The sequence below is a fragment of the Labrus bergylta genome, chromosome 4, assembly GCF_963930695.1.
Source record: "Labrus bergylta chromosome 4, fLabBer1.1, whole genome shotgun sequence".
NCBI classification, from domain to species: Eukaryota; Metazoa; Chordata; class Actinopteri; order Labriformes; family Labridae; genus Labrus; species Labrus bergylta.
Genome location: NC_089198.1, coordinates 7,467,217 through 7,482,424, shown reverse-complemented (window position 1 = coordinate 7,482,424; position 15,208 = coordinate 7,467,217). Strand labels below are relative to the sequence as shown.

The following is a 15,208-nucleotide window of genomic DNA, read 5'->3' as shown; positions in this document are numbered from 1 at the left end:
TGTAGTTATGTTTCAACAGTGAATAAAATATACAAAGCATTCATTATCAGGTATGTTCATATTCTGACTGAGGCTGGTTAAGTGTCCCTTCTCAGGTCAGTGGTTACACTAATGTGGGAAGGCAGCTTGAGGTGAGCACCTGCAATACAGGGCTGTCAAAATCTGAGAAACCACAGGGAGGCGTCAGAGTGCCACTGAACTTCACCACCTTAAGGAAACGTGTCAATACACCTTTTTAAATGTGATCTTTGAATAAATGGTTTAGATGTTTGAATTTCGACCCAATAATAGTTAGTGAAGACTGGTTTAATCACACTTTGTAGTAATGATGTAACAGTGCATACAAATATCTCAACTAGAGACGTTTGGATTTTTGACTGATATACTCCGCAGTCATTATCAGGTTATTTATTAAGTCTGGCTGAGGCTCGTTAGTGGAAACTGCAAAAAGGCCGTTCTTTTTTTAAGTACAATAGAGCGACACCTAAACAGTCAAATAAGGAGTATGGTATTGGCTGAAACAGTGGATACTTTTATGAATGAGATACATTTCTAATGTGCAGCTATAAGTCCGACCTTTTAGAAGACTAACATCCCACCAATAAACGATCAATTGTTTCGATCCAATCAGTAAAAGTCTTTAAAACAAGACATCTTCTGTCATTTTACTCTCCACTGAAAGTCTGTTTCAAAAGATAGGTCTTACATTGTTTTAAATTTTATTATTCATAGACTTTGTTACTTTGATTTTCAGATGCGGTGTCTTCCACATATCAGGAGCATAAAAACATATTCTTCATCACTTTTTTTTGTCTGATAATATTTCCTGCAGCCTTCAGCCTCTGTGTTTTCTAATTACTATTGTGTTATGATGTTTTTAGATTATGATAATTCATGTTTTAAGATACCTCATTGTACATATTTCTATCAATTGGGTAGATGGTTAGTGATACAGCACAGATAAGAGAACAAAAGTCATCACTAGCACTGACAGCCTTCATGACTTAAAGGTCACATATTCTCCTCCTCTTCAACATGTTTAAATAAGTCTCAGAGCTCCTCTAAACATGTGTGTGAAGTGTCTTGTTCTAAATCCACTCTGATCCTGTATTTGATCATGCCTATAAACCCCTCTATTTCAGCCCTGCTCAGAACAGGCTGTGTGTGTACGTGCGAGGGTGAAAGGTTAACAGAATGCCTGAGATCCATGTCTGCTGTGGTGCAAGGAAAACGAGAGGGACTGGTCAGAGGAATGTCCTACGTCCACATATGATATTGAAATCAAGAAATTTGGCTTTACTGGTTTCGTCAAAGTACCGTAGTATGCGAGTGCAGTGAAGAAAAGTATAATCAGCTTTCTGTAGAAACATGGAAAAAAAACATAGATGTTAACACATTGTCCCCTAATGACTTACAGAACTCAGCAGAGTCTCCAGGAGTCCAGTTAAACCCCTGTCCAGCATGTAGAGGCTGGACAGAGAGGCGTCAGAGTTCCACTGAACTTCACCACCATTGGAAGAGGTGTTTTCACATACTGGTGGTTCACATACTGGATTAAATACATTGACCTGACCTTTATTCCTTGTTTTTGTCTATCAGATGGTCAAACTGATGATTGAAGCAGATCATTGATGTTGTCTTTAGACGTACTTCGCCTCAGATTGAAGTCATAATCCTGTTTCAAATACAAACCTACTGATTCCTACTGCTGCTTTAATTTACAAAGCCTTGCCTTGCAAAAGTCGGTTTGATTCCAAGTAATGAAAGAATTGCACAACCAGTGCAGTGTTGAAAAATGAAGCCAATGTGGAAGTGCAAAATCCTGCAGTTCATCGAGTGTCCACTAGAGGCTGGCTCCAGGAACACCGGAATTCACATTCACACAACACATGCAAATAAAAAACTGTTTTTACAGCATGAATAAATATGTTAACAGCCTGGATTAGTTGTTGTCCACATGGGCACACACTGTACGGAGAGTGTATTTTTCTACAACAAATCCGATTTGAGGAACGATACGTGTTAACCATATTTAGCCAAGTAGCTGACATGATTGACAGGTGGGTGCGATGTGTACGAGGCTTAAAACCCGCCTCAGCTCCAACTCTCAGTCTAGAAAGTTAGACTGAGACAGGATTTCCAGCATGGTGGCTGCTGCCGATGAGCCTCAGGAGCCCCTGCTGTAACAGATGGGTGACATCACTCAGGCTTCATCCATTAATATTTACAGTTTATGTTTCATACACATAATCCTCCTACAGTTAAATAAAAAGCTAATTAGCTAGCTTATCTTTTAATAGTTTTACCGGTCAGTTTTAGAAGAGAAAATAACTTTCAGATGATTGTTTCTTAATTCTTGGCTTGCTGATGAGCTTTATGTCTGACATGTTTTTTTGTTGTTGCCTCCCTTCGTAAACAGCCAGTGACTACACCATGTATCCGTTCTCAACCCAAAATGGAAAAGACTTCCAGAATCTTCTCTCGGTCTATCTGGATGCAGCTTTCTTCCCGTGTTTACGAGAGCAGGATTTCTGGTGAGTGGTGACTGCTGCTTCTCATATTTGTTTCATGTTTGTATTTATTTGACTTGATAGCATTGTAGCAAAAGTCAACTTTTAAATATTCAGTGAAGATTTTGTCTTTATAGTCAGCTGTTAACTCTGTTAGTTGGACTGTTTGTCCTGAGGCTGGCTTCACACTAGGGGAGTTTAGGCCTGATTTTGGGCCTTTTATTTGTCCAAATAATCTTCAAGTGTGTGGTGTCAATATGTTTATTTTACAGCTCCTGATCGAGTCAGAGCCTCCCCGATCTGGAATCCTAAATACAAAAACATGTTTGATATTTACCATTCCAGATCGGGCTGCCTCCGACTGAATACCTGCAGTAGCCAAAAAGAGAGCGAAGAGAGCATCACTTTTACAGCTCACAAACATGCCAGTGAACACAAACATAACTGTGCCCTGAGCCAAGAGGAATATAGAAAAAGAAGAGCAGCTTGAGTAACAACATGAGTGGCTTTTTAATGTCTCGACTGTCTTCCATATTTGTTTTTCTTCTGAAGTCACGTTTGATCACACGAGTTTCTGTGAGATCTCGTGTCTGTGGGATCACCACTGTGAACTCGTTTCTACAAACTGCAGGTGTGTGGTCTCACAGTCGGGTCAAATCGTCTAGTGTGTGCAGTCGGAGGATTATAATGTTTAGAATCATTTAGCTGTCCTTATGTCTTTGGTCTCCCACGTTTTTTAAATAGGTTAAGATCTGAATATTGTCGAGTGTGTAGCCAGCCTAAAAGAGTCCAAGACCTTTCTGATATCACTTGTTTGAAACAGTCGCTGATGAAATCTGCTCTTCACTAGTTCATTTCTGTTTGTGTTGATTTTGCAGGCAGGAGGGCTGGAGGCTGGAGAATGAAAACCCAACAGATCCCAACTCCCCTCTGGTCTTTAAAGGAGTGGTGTTCAATGAAATGAAAGGGGTTTTTGTAAGTCTACTCTTTCCAAGTCACCTTTCTACACGTAGATACAATATAGTAAAGTGTTCTCTTAAGTAGCTTCAGATATCTCATATTTCTGCTGCTGTCCGTCCTGTCTCTATGACAACAGTCTGTTGACAACAGCTCCTGTATGACCGACACAGCTCCGTTGCTTTTCTCTGTTTGATATTTTTTATCTGTCACTTTGAGCATCAAACGGAGGATGCTTGACCTCCTACTTTGTCTAGATGATGAACTTTATGTTCGGCTGGTTGAAAGAAAAGCGCCGGTGACGTCAACAGCGGCGTTGATTTTTAGTTTGAAGCGCTCGGAGCGGCTGCACAAATTAGGCAGAGCGTTCGGAAGAAAGGCGCTGGACGCTGCGCTTTGCTGCTGCTGCAAACGCTCTCTCCTCATTGGGAACAATAGAACAAAGACACTCAGAAAAAGCTAACAAAATCTATAAAATGCTAGGCGGACATGGGGCCTAATGCAACAGCAGTGAAACAAGTTCCAGATATGAGATGAACAGGTGACGTCAGATAAATGGTTTTGAAATAAGAGTGTGTCAGTGACTGTTTAACGTTTGATTGTGTGTTTTTTTTTTTAGTCCGACAACGAGCGCGTGTACGCCCAGCACCTCCAGAACAAGCTGTATCCAGACCACACGTACTCTGTGGTGTCAGGAGGAGAGCCTCTAGCCATCCCTGACCTTACCTGGGAACAGCTCAAGCAGTTCCACGCCACGCATTACCAACCCAGCAACGCCAGGTACATGGACACACACACGTGTACACTGTGAGCCTAGAAGGGACAGGAAACTGTAAAGTGCTGTGACGAAATGAGATGAGAGCAGGTGTTAGCCAGCAGAATCCTTTCTTTGTTACATTTAATAATCTCCTGCAGCAGAACGATGCAGGCTCACATTGACACAGTAGATATGAAACACAGGAAACTTGAATAATTTGATGGTAACTGATGCTAGTTTGTCTGTTTCATGCTTTATCGATCTTATTTATTTCAGAATGATCATAATTCCTTAAAAATAATTTAACATGCAGGCTTTAAAATTGCTCAGAAAACACCCCTGAGAGTGTCCTCCATGTGCTCCTCAGGTTCTTCACGTATGGAGATTTGCCTTTGGAGCAGCATCTGAAGCAGATCGAAGAGGAAGCTCTGTCCAAGTTTGAACGCATCAACCCGAACACAGAGGTCCCCCCCCAGTCACACTGGAGCAGCCCTGTGAGTGTCATAATCCAGACCAGCATCTGTAACTTCTACTGATCAATAGATCTTAAAAACTACACCAACAATCTCAACAGCTGTTTATTATTGCATGCTTTTATATTAACACACTGAAATGCATTGATTAGTCGTTTTGATGTCGTCTTGAATCTCAATGGTTTCCCCAGAGAGAGGACCATGTGACCTGCAGCCCTGACGCTCTGGCTCCGGATCCGGCCCGGCAGAACACGCTGTGTGTGAGCTACCTGCTGGGAGAGTAAGACCGAAAATCATTTCTTTTTATTTTGCATTAAGATGGGAGAAGCCATAAAAAGAGCCTCCATCCTCCTCTTTATTCACTACATCTTGGTTGTCATGTCGACGACTTTTTAAAGACTGAGAGCTTTACAGTACAGAAAGGATTCACTCAACAATTCTCTTCATTCAAAGTGAAGTTTTTAGCAAGTCCTATTGTTCAGAAATATTTAAAATCTCTTTGTTTTTTTCCCCGCGCAGCATCACTGACACATTTGAAGGATTCACCCTCAGCCTGCTGTCGTCTCTCATGATCTCTGGACCCAACTCTCCCTTCTACAAAGCGCTCATCGAACCCAATATAGGAACTGACTTCTCCTCTGTTGTAGGGTGAGTACACAGGACGCAAAGTAACAAACTCTCACAAATAAAATGATCAGCAAGCTCAGAGGTTATTTAGAGCGACGGCTGGAGAAGCAGCGAGGACAGAAGTTTGGTTTAATGTGGAGGACTTCTCTGATCCAGAGGCTCAACGACGGTCCAGAACCATTTGATCTGTCAGTGCTGAGACAGCCGATGGAGACGACAGAGAGGGGCAGGAGAGGATGGGGATGATGCCCCCTGGAGGATTTGAATGTTATGGCTCTAATGTTTTAAAATAAACATCCTCATTTTGGCACGTTTGTAAATATTTTACAGCCAGCCGCTAAGATTTCAGTTATTGTCAATCCATGCAATTCTCTAAACACCAGATAAGCCAATAGAAGAATGTAATTGCAGTAGATGGGTTCAACCTGTAGAGGGCCGTAGCTATGCATATTTCTAACACAAAATGTGGAATTTAAATTTAGATACTTTGTACTCTGGGGGTTTAGTTACTCTTTAAAGACGGGTTGTCATCTATATGATTTTGCTAAGCTACTTAGATGACAACTTTCTTTTAGAAATGTCTATTAAAAGATAATTTAACATTTTAGTATATTGCTGCTGAGCTGTGATGCTCTGCCTCATGTGCTGCAGACAGCGCTCAGAGTACTGCATTGTTCTGAAATGTTGTGTTCTGCAGATATGACGGCAGCACCAAAGAGGCGTCGTTCAGTATAGGACTGCAGGGAATGGCCGAGGAGGACACCGAGAGAGTGAAGCAAATCATCAGCCAAACCATCAACGACATCATCGAGTAAGTCCCACGCTCCCTTTTGTATTTAAGACTTTAATATATGTTTACAAACCTGCTCTCTCTAAGTGTCAGCTTGTTTTGATAAAGCCATAAACTGTAAGGTCTACTTGCACATGAAGGATGATGAGTTGCTTGGTTACATGAAATTGAAACGGCACATAAGATAAAATGAGTCCTCGTCATCATCGACAGGAGCGGCTTTGAGGAGGAAAGAATCGACGCTCTCCTGCATAAGATCGAGATCCAGATGAAGCACCAGTCCACAAACTTCGGCCTGTCTCTGGCCTCGGTGAGTTCACAAACACAAGGACACTGCATGTATTTATAAACCTCTATGTGTGAGATATGTCAGGAACAATGATGATGTTAGTTATGTTGTCTCTGCTGAAATCTTGTGTTTCTACCACTATATACTCTGTGTATTTCTATACAAATACAGAATGTTTTAAACATGTCTAAACGTATGAGATGAGCTTGTTTTCACAGCAGTTTATTTGCTGATTTCTTCCTTTTTTTGATGAGTTGCAGTAAACTCAATAATCACAGAGAGTATAATATTTAAAGGGATTACACATGTGTATGAGAAGTAAAGTTTTAATCACTATACATCAATGTAAGAGTCAAACAGGACACTTAGATTAGTTTTATTTTGTCAGTAATGTTATAATCGCTTTGTGGATTCTGCTGCATGTTTCACATGTCGGTTTCATTATTCATGGCTGTTTGTGTATGTATGTACATTTTTGTTTTTTCTAGTACATTGCGTCATCGTGGAACCACGACGGCGACCCGGTGGAGCTGCTGCAGATCAACGACAGCGTTGCCAAGTTCAAACAGACCCTGAAGGAAAACCCTCGCTTCCTCCAGGACAAAGTCAAGCACTACTTTAAGGTGTGTGACACTGGGAAAGTACTTTTCTTCAAAACATCCAGAAATATGTGAAAAAAAGGTTTAAAAAAAATACAAGAATAAACCTTTTACAAGTCTCACTAATGTTCTCTGTAGGGGGAAATACTCGGTCTGCTCTTAAGGTCAACCTCAGCAGCCCTGGAGTGTTTTAAGATCATGACAAAAAAACATGAACTTTGAAGGTTTTCTGTATCATTTGTGTTTTTTCTCTTCCTCTTCAAATCCCCATTACCCCCCCTACAGGAGAACACACACAGACTGACCCTGTCCATGAGTCCGGATGAGGTCTACTTGGAGAAACAGGCCAAAGCCGAGGAGGAGAAGCTCCAGAAAAAGATCCATGCTCTGTCAGACAGCGACAAAAAAGACATCAAGGTACAAATGATTGAAACTGCTCCACGGAGGAAATCTGTGTTTCTCTGCTTCTGTTAAAACACTTTCTGAGCTTGACTCTGTGAAATCACACAGAATTGTCTGAAGCAAACAGGCTTTTATTGGCTGCTTGATTGATTTGATTGAAGCCCCAAAAAATCCAATAAACCATCAGATTAACACAATAACTGGGAAAAAAACATCAAGCGCTGCAATGTGACTGTATACAGAATATATTCATGTTGACCTATTCTAGATCCCTCATTTAGTCATATAGTGTTACAATGCTGCATGTTCAAACTAAACATAGGCAGAGTTATAGAGCATGAGGTAAACATATGTTGGAGTAATCCCAGGATGAGTCAGCAGAGGGCGCTAAACGGCTTGAGGTGTTTTTTATTGACGCCAGTATCAGATAAATAAGATGTTTTTTGAGCTGCAAATCATTCAAAGCTGCTCTATAAGTTTTCAAAGACAGACAAAAGTGTTACTGAATTGAGTGTCATTTGCCAGTTTTAGTCCGAGGGGGTGAGGAGTTGCCTTAAATATTAAAAACCGTCTTTGAGGGGACTTGTTAGAAACATTAAAGTACAGAGATTTACTGATGGAAAACCATAAAAGAACATTTCACCTGCATTCACTTTTCTGTTTATGACCCAACCAGTAAAACTTGTTGAAACATTTCAGAAGGATTTGATTGAGGCACTTCTGATTTAACTGTCTGTTTCATATTCATGTTCTTCTTCTTCTTCTTGGGAAAAGGTCTGGAGCTGCTGGCTGCTCAGAGCAAAACGCAGGACGCCTCCTGTTTGCCGGCGCTGAAAGTGTCTGACATTGAGCCCACGATCCCTGTTACTCCTGTTCAGATCAGCACAGCAGGTACGGCCCAGTGTCCGCTCTACACAAGTTTATAAAACATTATACACAACAAGGAAGAATCATCTCAGAGTGTTGTGGTTAAAACCCCTTAAAATGTTTCCTCTCCTTGTCTCCTTCAGTCGGCGTACCGGTGCAGTACTGTGAGCAGCCCACCAACGGGCTAGTTTACTTCAGAGCCATGTGCAGTCTCAACACACTGCCGGAGGACCTCAGGCTCTATGTCCCGCTCTTCTGCAGCGTTGTCACCAAGTAAGTTCACCTGACAGTCGATTGGACCAGAGCAAGATTTCAAAATGTGTCACCTGGTATATGAAAAGTTTGAAGATATTATGCTTTATTGATCTTTTCTGTATTTGTGTAAGGTTTGGACAGGTGGTGTTTGAAAGCATTTTAAAGATTGCATGTGTGTCTGTTTGTTAAATCAGGATGGGCTGTGGAGGTCTGGACTACAGACAACAGTCCCAGCAGATGGAGCTGAGGACTGGGGGCATGTCTGTCTCCACCCAGGTCGTCCCTGACTCCACCCAGCTGGACATGTACGAGCAGGTCAGTACCAGCTTACTGTGTTTGAAAAGTCTTACAAATATATGGATAGAAGTAATGTTTGGACAGAGACATTTCTGGACAAGAATACTTTAGATGATGTAGGGAGTGAGTCTGAGCCTGAAGGCAAAGCTCTCCATTTACCGGTCACCTATGATCATGAGCTATGGGTAGTGACCGAAATAATAAGATGGTGGATACAAGCGGCTGAAATGAGTTTCCTCCAGAGGTCGGCTGGGCTCAGTCTTAGAGAGAGGGCGAGGAGCTCAGACATTCTGGTAGAGCTCAGAGTAGAGCCGTTTCTCCCTCAAATCTAAAGGAGCCAGTCGAGGTGGTTCGGCCATCTGATTAGGATGCCACCTGGACGCCTCCCTTTGAGGTCTTCTGAGCACGCCCCAACTGGGAGGAGACCCCGGGGTAGACCCAGAGTTTACTGGAGGGATTACTGTGTATATCCCCACTGGCCTGGGAACACGTCAGAATCCCTCAGGAGGAACTGGGGAGAGAGAAGTCTGGGTTGAATTACTACTGCTGCCACAGAGACCTGACCTTTGATAAGTGGAAGAAAATGGATGAATGGAGTAATGAAGTATGCTGCTCCATGTCAGGTTCCTTCATATATGACATCACATGTAATTTAGTAACTTTATTCTATATTAATTAAATGTTTGTTCTTTATTATGATGATTCTTGTGCATTGTGGAAACCCATCTTCTTTCTGCTGCGTCGTCTTCAAAAATCAAATGTCTCCTCAAAGCTGCAGAAATTGAAACTGAGTGATCGTGTGTTACATAAACAGAGGTTGTGATTTATCTTGGTTCAATGTTTAACTGCTGCTGGTTACATTACATCGGTATAAAAGAGGTAATCAAAGAAGAGTCTTGTCTCTGTGTTCTCTGTTCCAGGGTGTCCTCCTGTCCTCCTCCTGCCTGGAGAGAAACCTTCCTCACATGTTTCATCTGTGGAGCGACATATTCAACAAGTACGTCCTCCATCACTTCTTATAAACTGAGAGAAAATGTGTCCTGAAATTCGAGGAGGCTGAGAAGACAGCTCGATATTTATCTTTTTTTTTTTTTTTTTTTTCCACTACAGCCCCCACTTTGACGAGGTGGAGCGCCTGAGAGTGCTGGTGATGATGTCAGCACAGGAGTTAGCCAATGGGATCTCCTACTCGGGCCACATGTACGCCATGACACGTGCAGGCCGTCACCTGACTCCAGCAGGAGACCTCAATGAGACGCTTGGTGGGATGGAACAGGTATGCACCTGGAGTGTTGATCCTAAAAAACTAAAATGATAGTGTCTGACTCCTGCACGTCAGCTTTAAGAAGTGTTGTCATAGTGATTTAAAGCTTGAAGTAAATTACGCAGACGCAGATTCAAGACATACAGTATAGCATGATTTTTTTCTGACAAGCAGAGACAATTTCATTTGTTCCTACTTTGTGCAAGAGGTTTTTTGTTTTTCCATTCTCTCGCTTCATATTTTATCCATCTTTTATCAATGATTACTTCAGGTGAAGTTTATGAAGAGGGTCGCCGAGTTGTCCGACCTCAGCCAAGTCATCCGAACGCTCGTCAGGATCAAGAAGCATCTTCTCAACCCGGACAACATGAGGTGAGATGTTACACCTGAGGAGAGGTTTTCTTTTAAAAGGTTTTGTTTTGGGGCTTTTTGGGCCTTTATTTTAGAGACAGGACAGTGGACAGAGTCAGAAATCAGAGAGAGAGAGAGAGAGAGAGAGAGAGAGAGAGAGTGGGGAAAGCAGGAAATGAGCCACAGGTCGTCCGCTTGGAGGACTACAGCCTCCACACATGGGGCGTCCACTAACCACTAGGCTATGGTCGCCTCCATGGTGATAGATTTTTGAATGATGAAGAGATAGTGACAGTATTCTGCAGTTAATGTTATTTTAATTACTGCAACATGGTTTCAATATAAAGGGTCTGTTTGTAACATGCTCGTCAATGTAAATGTTTGTCTCTTACAGGTGTGCGATCAACACTACTCCACAGAAAATGTCGGACACGGCAGCACAGCTGGAGAGCTTCATGAAGGACGTGGCTGACAACAGAAAGGAGCGCAAACCGGTCAGAAGTAACATTATTGAGGTAAACTATCAACAAACAAATCAAAACATGAAAGCAGGCAGAATAATTCTTAAAATTAGATTTTAATATTCTCTTGATTTTTTTTTCTAAAGAGGCCTCTCGACCCATCGGATGTCTCGGGGCTGAGCCGGAAACTCATCTCTGTAAGTTTTCAGGAACATCTTACATTTCTGTGTTTGTTTGCTCGCTATGTCAGTGGTTCTCAACTGGTGGGTAGGGGCCCATAAGTGGGTCACAGAGCTGTTTTCAGTGGGTCGTGACTGAGTTCCTAGGGGAAAAAAATGATGGTGTCAAAAAGTCTGTAAAGTTCTATGTTCTGTATCTTTGTTCTGTCACATCTTTTGAAACATCTTTCATTGAAAATAAACCTGATAGGTTGAACAATATCAGAAACTCTGGTCGCAGGAGGAGATGGTGGTGAGTCCTAAAGCTAAACCCATTAAGAACCACTCCTCTAAATATATCCCTGCCATAGTGAGTTCACATTATATTAAAGGCAGAACCGTCTCTGCAGATTAAAGAAGATAAAATAATGGAAAAGATGAGGAAAGGCCGTCTTATAGAAACGCAAAAATACAGATTTTAAAGTCAAAAATCTTTGAAGAAGCAAAATAACACCAACACAAAACAGTTGAACCTTTGATTTCAATAGTTGTGAGATCACCTGTAATTTTATTTTGTCCTTTATTATGAGACATTCCTTCAAAACAAAGTCCTGTGCATGCATGAGATTATAAATATAACGCTTATTTGTTTTTTTTAATACCTGAGTACAATATTCCACCAGTACCGCTCAGCTCTCTCTTAACCATAGTTTACATCTTATTGTATAATATAACTGTTTTGTTTGTATATGTACTGGTGGGTTTAGTATTTGTATATGTTCTATATTTAACTACTTCTCTACAGGTGTGCTCCGACAGGTTTTTGTTGTACTTGTACAGTGACAGTAAAGATCATCTTCTCTGATTTCAGGAGCAAAACTTCCAGCCGTGTCAGATGAAAACGTTCTTCCAGCTTCCCTTCCCTGTTCACTTTATCAGCGAGAGTATTCGTACGGTACCCTTCTCCCACCACGACTACGCCAGGTAACCACACCTGTACCTGGCAAGGGATGAGCACTTCCTTTAAAAGTCTGATTTACACGGACAGTTTTTTGTCTTTCTACTTTTTTCTACGTGTAACTTTTAGTTCATCTAAAGTGTAATAAAAACTTTTTGTTTCCTTTTTTCTCTTAAAGTTTGTGCATCTTGTCGAGGATGATGACGGCTAAGTTTCTGCATGGAGAAATCAGGGAGAAGGGAGGAGCCTACGGGGGCGGGGCCAGGATGGGAGGAGGTCTTTTCTCTTTTTACTCGTACAGGTGAGAGGCCGCCACACCACACTCAACAAAGTTTTAAAAAACATTATGGAAATTGTAATGACGTGGAAATCCAATAACAGTTCATTTTGTTGCCTTGGCTGAAACATTAATATTTTATATACACTTAGGCTTTCTCGAACCTTAGAAAACGATGTGCATTTTGGTTAATAGGTGTATTTAATGGAATCTAATACATAAAAAATCTCCGTACTTATGAAGGAGTAGAGGTAGATTCTATAAAAGGGGGCAGGCTGGGTTGTCTTCAAGATATGAATTTTGTTAAAGGTCACATATTCTCCTTCTCTTCAACCAGTTTAAAAAAGTCTCAGAGCTCCTCAAAACATGTGTGTGAAGTTTCTTGTTCTAAATCCACTCTGATCCTGTATTTGATCCTGTCTATAAACCCCTCTATTTCAGCCCTGCTCAGAACAGGCTGTTTCTGTGTCTGTACCTTTAAATATTTAAATGAGCTGTGTTTGACCACTCCCCCTCACTGGAAGGGCTCGGGTGTCTCAGGCTTTCTTGCTACCTGCTCTATTGTTTACGGTGAGAAGGCAGACTCAGAGGGCAGAACAAACACCTAGCTGTGGGAGTGTCACCCACCTGGGGGAGGGGCTACTGCCCTTTGTGATGTCATGAAGGGAAAATCTCTAAACGGCCTGTTTGAGTACACATTTTCTGAAAAGTGGAGCAGGCAGAAGACGGAGAGGATGGACTTTTCTCATCATTGGGGGGTTTGTAGACGGACTAGAGACACATAGAAACATGGTGAAGAGGATTTAACAGAATATGTGACCTTTAAAATGTATTTTAAATCAAGTTTTGGAGAGACAAGGGAAGAACCAAAGTTGCAGCAGCACTTATTTTGTTCTAATCGCATGAAATTTGAGTTTATTTGCTGAAAGACATTTGTTGCTATATTCTCAAATGTGACCTCTTCTTCCTCCCTTTGTCCAAAATGCAAAATGTTTATATTCCAAGAATATTCAGGCGATCTGTCTGGAAAAAAAGAGACACAGAAGACTGAACAATTTACTAAGGGAAGCCATCATGGGGCGTTTTTGGCAGCTGTAATAAAATATTCCAAATGACTTCTACGTTTAAAAAGAATCTTCTTTGAGTTGAACAGTGTGTCGTTGATTTTGTATTTCTTTCTCGTACTTCTCTAAGGGATCCAAACTCGGTGCAGACCTTGTCTGCGTTTCGTCGAGGTGTGGACTGGGCGAAGTCGGGACAGTTCACCCAGCAGGACATCGATGAAGCTAAACTGTCAGTGTTCTCGGCTGTAGACTCGCCTGTGGCCCCCGCGGACAAAGGTGAGGAACGACTGAGTGATCCCTCCAGCTGCTGTCAGGATGCCTCACCTGATCCTCCTCCAATCAGATCTCTGGAGCTTTAACATCTCAGTACATCACTGACAACTTCAACATTAGAAGTCTTTAATGGAGGTTAAAAGCTTTTAAAGGATTAATGAATAAAATGATGAATAAAAAGTTGAATTATAACCAAGTTCAGATATGAAGAGATCTTCATTAGTTTTATTAACTTAGTCTCCGTCTCTGTTGTAAAGCCGTCACTGTCTCCACTTTATCTCTTAGCTGTCTGGTTTGTTCACTCTGTGTTTGTGTTGCAGGAATGGGTCGCTTCCTCAGCGGAGTCACCGATGAGATGAAGCAGAATCACAGAGAAAGACTTTTTGCTGTCACTCACCAAAGTCTGGTGGAAGTGGCTGAAAGGTACAAACTTTATGTCCCCTTACATAACTCAGAAATGAAGAGAAGGAGAAGCTAAAAGAAAAAACAGACTGACAAACTGTTCCCGTTTATTCCCACATCAAGTGTTAACTCGTGTCTTGCTTTCCCCCGCACTGCAGATACCTCGGCGTCGGTCAGAGGACGTGTGGAGTTGCTATCTTGGGTCCAGAGAACGAGGCGATTAAAAAAGATCCCTCATGGATCGTAAAATAATCCAGTCTGTAGGTAACTTGTGATTTAAATACTCAACTGGACTTCTGGAGAATCACAGCTGCACGACTTCTTCTGTACTGAATGCTGAAAGTCTACGGTTAGGATTTTTTATTAAAGAGTCAAAAAGCTGAAGCGCACAATATCAAGAGGAGGACTGAGAGCTGCTGTCATGGTTCAGATACGTCTTCATTCTGTATATATTTAATGAAATATATGATCATGTTGGAATACACTATGTGAGTGAGCTCTTCTTTTTGGGATCATTGCAAAAGTATCATCAAGAGATATATCATTTATATAAACTTCAATCAGGTGTTTTTGTTTTTTTCTGCAGGATACAAATGACTTTCTTCCTCTGTGGTTTACTCTGGGAAACTCAGAGCAGAGGAAGAACATCAGAGCCATTCTGTCTAATTCAAACAACAAACTGAGTCATGTGCAAACACTCAGTCAGGTCATGTTGGTCTTTGTGGGGGCGCAGGTAGTCTAGTGGTTTTTGTGCACACCCCATGTATGGAGGCTGTGGTCCTATTTTCCACAATTTTTTACATTTTCATTGGTTCCTCAGTTAGGAAGTGATTGAACATGAATTATGATCTTAATATGTTTCCCTCAGTACGACCCTTATGAGGTAGAAGTAAACAAAAGCATATCAAGATCATAACTCATGTTCAACAACTTCCTAACTCTCTATCAATGAGCTGTAATCAGGAAGGTAATGAGAACAAACTCTTAGATAATGACCTGTTAACTATAGACTATGGTCATGTAGATAAGGTACTAATAAGTGCTTCATAATGACCAATAAGCAGCCAGTATGCTACTAGTTAGCATGCTAATAAGCCGCTAGTTAATGTTGAATATTATGACCTTAAATTGAAGTTTTAACAATTATTTTTCAAGTCTTTGAACACCACAGGTGAAA

The 15,208-nt window shown here is 41.4% G+C and overlaps 1 protein-coding gene across 1 annotated transcript; it reads left to right on the top strand.

The window, feature by feature from the left end:
* Nucleotides 1-2,421: 2,421 nt before the first annotated feature.
* On the top strand, nt 2,422-14,283 carry LOC136179005 (presequence protease, mitochondrial-like). Its single transcript, XM_065953595.1, has 23 exons — nt 2,422-2,534; nt 3,389-3,485; nt 4,087-4,247; nt 4,592-4,718; nt 4,889-4,977; nt 5,217-5,345; nt 6,022-6,135; nt 6,328-6,424; nt 6,892-7,026; nt 7,288-7,414; nt 8,167-8,295; nt 8,415-8,544; nt 8,721-8,841; nt 9,744-9,820; nt 9,934-10,099; nt 10,359-10,459; nt 10,833-10,953; nt 11,046-11,096; nt 11,929-12,041; nt 12,194-12,316; nt 13,487-13,632; nt 13,950-14,052; nt 14,190-14,283. The coding sequence occupies exons 1-23, from the start codon at nt 2,434-2,436 to the stop codon at nt 14,281-14,283; spliced, it is 2,652 nt and encodes an 883-aa protein (XP_065809667.1). The 5' UTR covers nt 2,422-2,433.
* Nucleotides 14,284-15,208: the final 925 nt, after the last annotated feature.

Bases quoted from the DNA above. Each gene is read 5' to 3' on its own strand.
- LOC136179005 (XM_065953595.1), top strand. From the start codon at position 2,434: ATGTATCCGTTCTCAACCCAAAATGGAAAAGACTTCCAGAATCTTCTC. The intron at 5,346-6,021 runs GTGAGTACACAG...TGTGTTCTGCAG, and splicing joins GACTTCTCCTCTGTTGTAGG to ATATGACGGCAGCACCAAAG. The intron at 12,042-12,193 runs GTAACCACACCT...TTTCTCTTAAAG, and splicing joins TCCCACCACGACTACGCCAG to TTTGTGCATCTTGTCGAGGA.